This window comes from Vicia villosa, linkage group LG2 (assembly GCF_029867415.1).
Source record: "Vicia villosa cultivar HV-30 ecotype Madison, WI linkage group LG2, Vvil1.0, whole genome shotgun sequence".
Classification (NCBI taxonomy): domain Eukaryota; kingdom Viridiplantae; phylum Streptophyta; class Magnoliopsida; order Fabales; family Fabaceae; genus Vicia; species Vicia villosa.
The window spans coordinates 25,235,541-25,242,741 of record NC_081181.1 but is presented as its reverse complement, the minus strand read 5'-3'; the positions used below and the strand labels follow the sequence as shown (position 1 = coordinate 25,242,741).

The 7,201-nt window shown below is 33.5% G+C and overlaps 1 protein-coding gene across 5 annotated transcripts; it reads right to left on the bottom strand.

The window, feature by feature from the left end:
- LOC131649682 (fatty acid amide hydrolase-like) lies at positions 1 to 6,802 on the bottom strand. 5 transcript variants are annotated; one of them, XM_058919437.1, is made up of 14 exons: positions 6,738 to 6,802; positions 6,296 to 6,362; positions 4,127 to 4,175; positions 3,416 to 3,479; positions 3,290 to 3,333; positions 3,081 to 3,143; positions 2,802 to 2,887; positions 2,369 to 2,478; positions 2,265 to 2,297; positions 2,039 to 2,097; positions 1,319 to 1,448; positions 1,124 to 1,201; positions 871 to 1,018; positions 1 to 505 (listed from the first exon to the last, which is right to left on the bottom strand). In XM_058919437.1, the coding sequence occupies exons 8-14, from the start codon at positions 2,403 to 2,405 to the stop codon at positions 457 to 459; spliced, it is 534 nt and encodes a 177-aa protein (XP_058775420.1). In that variant the 5' UTR covers positions 2,406 to 2,478; positions 2,802 to 2,887; positions 3,081 to 3,143; positions 3,290 to 3,333; positions 3,416 to 3,479; positions 4,127 to 4,175; positions 6,296 to 6,362; positions 6,738 to 6,802; the 3' UTR covers positions 1 to 456. The 5 variants fall into 5 exon arrangements, with proteins under 5 accessions (XP_058775420.1, XP_058775419.1, XP_058775418.1 ...); XM_058919436.1 differs by having other exon boundaries at positions 6,296 to 6,801; XM_058919435.1 differs by lacking the exons at positions 6,296 to 6,362; positions 6,738 to 6,802 and having other exon boundaries at positions 4,127 to 5,270.
- Positions 6,803 to 7,201: the final 399 nt, after the last annotated feature.

The following is a 7,201-nucleotide window of genomic DNA, read 5'->3' as shown; positions in this document are numbered from 1 at the left end:
ATATTAAAATTCAATTACTCGATAAAAAAATTTACGATACATTTTCTATTATTTCAATTTAAATATGACAAATTAACTTAATATTAAAATTAAACTATTAATATCAATTTCAATTAAATTCAAATATTTCAATATAGTAACAAAGAATTTCAACTACATTTTCTTATTTTTTGTTTGAATAAGTATAACTATAAAGACCCCTATTTTGTATGAATCTAATCAATGACCAAGTTAAATATTCAAGAGGATTCAACATAAGCACCAACTTTATTTAGTGTAAACCCACGGGAAACGGTCCACCCGAAGTACCAGAAGCACCAGCTTTATTTAGTGTAAACCCAGAAGCACAAGCTTTTCCCAAAGGTTCAACATAATCAAGAGGATTTGTAACCACCAGGCTCGAAAGCATTTGATGGAGTCCACCCGACAGAAGTAGTACATTAACTACTCAGTGATTCAAGCTGGTGAAGTCAGCGAGAGTCTTACGAATGCAACCAAGATTTTCCTGAAACAGAGGCATATGCAAGAACATAAAGAACTAGTACACACTAAATTAATTCGAAACATCAATTGCTAATATGCATAAATTATTTCGGACAGAAGTAACATATACCCGAGCAATCCTAATTCGAAACAGCAGCATAAGTATGCACGAAATATCATTTGTATCAACAACAGCAAATATTCATGAAATTAACACGAAACCAGAACAGTGTATATGCAAGAATTGGATGCGTACGGAAATAGAAAACATGCATGGATTCAATTCAAAAAACCGAAACAACATCACTCACAGTTCAAAGGCACAAAATATGTAAACACAATATGAAAGAATGTAACACATGCTGATGATGGTGGTGTTATTATTACCCATAGTGTGGGTTTATCCCACTAGTTCCAGACCCAAGTTCGTGCATATTGGATTTCCCAACAAGTATAGCACCGCATTGCCTTAAGCGCTTAACACAACATGCATCGTCTTTACAAGGCCTTTCCTTATGCATCCACTTCGTACCTCCTTGAACACACCATTATAAGATGCTTTAATGAATTATGAAATTAGCAGCTTAATCATTTGAATAGATGATCCTGAGAAAATCATTAAAACAGTACACTGCCTTACCCGTTGTTGGATACGGTAAACAATCTATCTCGTCCTTTATTGCAATAGGTACTCCGTCTAGCACTGAGATTGGTTCCCCTGCAAAAATATTATTGCATCAGATTAGCCTTTGAACTTGGCTGGGTACACATAACACGGAAGCATAAACGAGGAGTAAACATAAGGATCCTGATCGGGTGAGATGTTATAAAGTACCTCTTTGATACCTAAGAGTAGATTCAGTTGCTTGTCTTAGTATATCATCAATATTGTAATCAATAAAGAATCCCATTTGAAATGGTGGTTTTGCGGATTCATCAATAGCAGCAACAAATCTTTCAGCAACCTGTGTAAATTAAATTAAAAAAAAAAGGTTCAATTCAAAAAACCGCAAGGTAGTATAGAACAAAGGCAAGGTTCGGGAATGAAGGGTTGAAGATGGCTGAAACTTCAAGACTAAATAATCTGCAAGATGCAGTCAAACAAGTCATAACTCACAGTTTCAAGGAGCATACAAAGACTGGCAAGAACTTGCAGCAGAACAATCAAAGCCCTCTAAATTCTAATAGTAAAGTATCATAAGTTACATTTATCTCACAGTTTTACTGAGTAAACTAAACAGAATTCTTTCACTTCTAAGGAACGGGCTACACCTATCTCAAGCAATGTTGATGATCAAATTTATGAGAATACAAGTATAAAGAACCAACCTGTAGAACACACTCAGGAGGGCATGCAGCATAATATCAAGGCAAAAAATATTTTGTAACATGATTATGGAACAACAAGTAAAGTTCATGAGCTTCAACCACAAATGGAGGAAAACACAGATCAAAGGATTCCATACATAATAGAACCAACGGTTGCAAACAGTCAAGAGCGGATCATAGGTCAACTACCATCTATTTCATCTCAGCAAAGAAGTAGGATCTTCACCTTGTACATATGTTTCTCATTGGGTACCCTTCCAAAATTGCTTTCTCCATAACTTTTTCCTGATTAAAAAAATCACGCATTTTGGTTTTACAATTGCGATATTTGAAAATATATAACTTAAAAATAAGAAAAAGCTTGAGTGAGTAAAAGCTTTGAAGATTTTTACTCTTTAAGAGTGATTAGTTAAACCTATCTTCAAAATGTGAAAATAATAAAGAAAATTTACCTGGATTAAATTCGTGATCATTCCAGGTCCACCCTGCAGTAACTCAAAATGTGAGAAACTAAAATAAAATTAATATAAATGCAGCAACGGTATTAATTTACCACCTGAAATTGCTTTTTTGTCCATGATATATCCTTCCATGTTTTAGAATGGGCAGATTGCCATTCTGTTGGAACCTGAATACTCTCTACATGTTGCAAAATCCTCAAGCTACCTGTAATGACATCAGATCCCATGTGAGTTTTAGGATATAAGAAAACCTAAAAGGAGAGTCTGAAATCTTGTAAGTTTGAGTAGAATAGATAATTAAAAATTTCATAACTTCAACATAGAACAAGAACTTTTCTATAGGCTACACCAGCACCTGCTGGTGAGTGACCAACGGTTTAAATGTATCAGAACCCTATATCATTGATTTAGTGTACAGCTTTCATGAGGCTTCATCAGCCACTCACATTTCCAAAAGAACTATTGTGCAATGTTGAGTTCTATCCTCAATAACATTAAAATGAATAAATGAAAAGACAAGAAAAATACTTGTGATGAATGCTTCCTCCCAGATTTCATGTTCTAACCATGATGGAGCAACTTCACGAAATGGGATTCCTTCATTCTTGCATACCCTGCATATGCATTAATAGGGCCATAAAAACTTGTCTTGTAACCAGTCACCCAAAGGTTCAACATAATCAAAAGGATTTGTAACCATCAAGTGACAGTCCAAATATGTCATACAAGGGTTAATCACTATTAACTCAAAAAAGAGAAAAGAAACTATGTATAAAAGAATTTAAATCAGCGAATAAAGATTGTTACTTTGTGTGCTTCCTCAAACTTTCAATGATTGCAGCGCCCATATTTAAATTGGGGACAAAGTGCCTGCACAAAATAGATGAAAAAAGAACCAAAATTCAATGGCAAAAGAAGTGAGTAGTATTGAAAGTTCAGAATTCGACTAGGAGAGCACCTAATAAGAGATGAAAAAAGAAGTATTGAAAGCATATCATGAGCAAGATGACACTCACTTGCATCAGTTCTTCGTAACCATCTTTTGAAAACTTTTGTGGCTCTGAAAAAGACCAGAAACAAGTGAGTAGTTTAGTTACAATTGTATCCAATGAGAACCAATCTGAAATTTTAGAAATACTAACCTCCAATGGAAAAAATGCCCAACTTTTGGATTAACTCAGTAGCCATGTTGATTGTGCCAATTGCCTGTATAATAGAAAGAACAATACCAAAAACCAAGACTTGTCAAACTCCAAACCATATTTAGAATAAAATTGATTTACTAGATAGTTGTAGGTATTGTAAGTTGAGTTGAGTTGAAACTATGAATGGAGAATTGCATTGGATTTGTCTCCGTCGTGAATGGATCTTTGCTTCCGCGGAAGGAGAAAATGTAACTTTAGAAATACTCATCAGAAGTAACAAAATCTAGATTCCATTAGTATATAGGTAATGTTGAAATGAATTTACTGCTACGTAACTTTACGTAAATATACAAAATCTAGATTCCACTCATAAACATTTCCAAGGGGTCTCAAGTACAACACTTTACTCAAAGTGCAGGGGTCATCAACTACATTGATAGTGAAAGCAGCAACAACCATTTCCTTAGTAAATACACATGCAATTGGAAACCGAAATTGGTGAATGCAAGTAATTACCAACAATAAATGAATACACAACTAGAAAAATAACAACGGTCTTCCTCAGCATGACAAAACTAACGCATAACCATGAACTCAAATTCAATAACAAGTATAAATTAGTGACAAAAACAACAAATTTTAGATGAAATCAATAGTCAGATAAACATTCAAAAATACGTTTAAACTAGTTTTAAAAGTTTATAGTACCTGATTTGTGTCGGTGACGCGAGGCGCATATAATGGCGATGTCTTCGACCTTAAAGGCATGAAAAACATCAAATTGAATTATTTTAACTACAACTCCTATAACATGATATGATAAACAGAGCTCACACAAAAGATTTGATGATTGAGCAATTCAAATGATTGATTTTGATGTTGAAACGATTCAGATCTGATTGTTAAGGTTTGAGCAATTGATACGATTCAAGTGATTTAGGTTGAAGCTAAAAGAGTTGAGATTGAAATAAGGACGAGCAATTTTGAGGTTTACGCGATTTGAACGATTTTGAGGTTGAGCGATTGAACAATTTTAGGGTCGAGCGATTGAACGATTTGGGGAAAAAGCAACATTGGAGAACTTCCGTGAGAATCGATTTGAGAAAAAAGCGCGTTTGGAAAAGCGCTTATGTGAAAGTTCTTTGCGTTTTGTCGGCACGAGAAAGAGAGAGACGAGTGGCACGTTAGGAGAAGGTTATTCGCATTTTGTCAAAAGAGAGAGATCTGAGTTTAAAATAATAATAATAATAATAATAATAATAATAATAATAATAATAATAATAATAATAATAATAATAATAATAATAAAGATAAGTAAAATTGAATAAATAAAACTATTAAAATAAGAATTAGTGACGATTTTTGTTGTCTGTAGGTAAAACATTCAAAAATGGCTGTCACCAAAGGTCATTTTTCTTGTAGTGAACATAGTCTTGTTACTAAGAATTATTACATTTGCAAGAACTTATGTGCAGCCTCTAGTTACTTGTCTGAACATTATTATAGCTGATATTGGTGCATACTCGACCACAAAATGTAATGTCTAGTTCGTATTTATGCCAAAGCCCTTGCAAACTTTCCCTTCTCATGAACATAGCAACCAGCATGAGATTCATGAACATAATAAAGAAAGTAATAGGTAGAAAACATAAAGTTTTAAATAAAATTGAAATTGTGTAAAGGTTGAGTTGTTTGTGTTGATGAAGTACTGTTGGCTAAATAATTCAGTTGGTAGAAACATTCTCATCATTGATAGAAACATTAGACTTTATCACATTTTGAAAAAATATTTTCTATTAAAAGCATAACTTTCAAGTTATATTTTATCAGTGGGGAAGAGACAGATAATCTTATTGTACAATACCTTGTATGCATCTAGCAGACAAGGCTAACAATTAAAAAGATGGATTGTTACAACACAACTGACAAGATGAACACAGAAGGGAAACTCGTCGACACCTTTTTTCTTCATGCCAACATCATAAATCCTGGAGTTATAAACAAAAATAACAATTGGTTTTTCTTCATGATCCGGCGACATTCTTAGCTCACAGTCTAAGCATCAGTCAATAACAACAAATCAACACAAACCCAATGTGCAAATCAACACAACAACATATCATATTTGATTCCAGTTCTATTGCTCATGCACTTTAAACACACAAGATAATCTAGAGTGTGGATGAAAAAAATCTTACAACTTTTTTGGGGTTAAAATTTTTAACGGAAGACAAAGACTTGGTGTCAGGTGCACATAGTTGCTGCCATGTGACTAAGAAGGTCATGGATTCAAATTATGCAGTTAGTTTTTTGCAAAAGTAAAGTGAAAAAAAATCTACAAAATACACAATGAGCCTAACCCTTTCCTAGACCCACTATTGCAGGAGGTTTATAGCACTAAGTCGCCATTTTTTCCCAAAACCAACATCTACACAAATAAAAATAAAAAATGTCATCAAAACATATTGAAAGTGACCATTTAAAGAAAAAATAATGAAAAATTTCCTTGTGTTAATGGCATTTAATTCCTTGAAACTATCAGCTTGGATCGGTATCCTCCTCAAAAGGGTAAAAATACAAATTCATTTAACAGACTTGAGACTCAATGTGGATTTACAGCTTCAATATGTCATCTAAGATTATAGGGTTTTCTTATAGAGAAAGGAACTACTCCATTTAAGTCAAAATACCAAGGTATAATAAACTGGACGCAAAGCAGCCTCAATGTGGTTCAGACTAATCCAGAGACCAAGTTGTCTCCAAGAAACTTGGTGCCACTCGAACCAAGGCTATGTTGACAAATTCATAAGTAAAAAGGACTACCCTAAACCAATTTTCCTTATTCACAAGTGATATTAGAAGGAAAAAAGTGCTTACAGAAATATTAGCAGAGTAAGACACATTGATCTCCCATCTTAAAGCAGAATCTCTCACCTAGTATTTGCTGCAATAGTTCAACACAAAGGTATATAAAAGATGACAGAGAGTAGAGACAGGGTAAGCATCAGTCAATAACAACAAATCAACACAACAACGAATTCGTAACAACAAAAATCAGACGAAAAAAGAAAAAGAATAAACATAAAACCAACGTGATTATTTAACAGCTAAGAAACAGAGCAAATTAAAAAAAATCAGAAAGTAGTTCCACACCCACAGAACAAACCCAATACCAACCTGGCCACATAATAAACACAGTGATAAATCAACCATGATTCATGATAAAAAATGACATCAACCACAACCAAAAACAAATTCATTCAAATTGCAAACAATAAATAAATAAAAATCGAAAACCAAGTTGAGAAATCAAACTCACCTGGTGAAACCCGAATTCTTTAGTGAAACAAACACTCACCATGGATAATGAAACTCTAACCATCAGATCTGTGTAGTCTGGTATAAAAACGTAATTTTTTTTGGAAAACATGTAAATAATTGAGCTCAAGGATATCAAAACATGAAAACCAAAACAACATAAAAACTAAAATGAATGGAAAATCGGGCAAGAACATGCCTTGAGTTATTTTCAGCCATGTCGAAGTACAAATCCTGAAAAAACTAAAAAAGAAAACAAAAACAACATTAAACATTGGTAACAAAATCATCTATATAACACCTAGTTGAAAATAGAGCAAGAAAGAATGATAATGGTTGTAGTGCTTTCATTGGGTTTATGATGCAGCAAAAATAATGGTGAAGTGAGATATTTGGAAGAGATGAAGATGAGTTTCTATCATACCATAGAATCAGAGACGGAGATTTTTGTGGCTATGAGTTTAT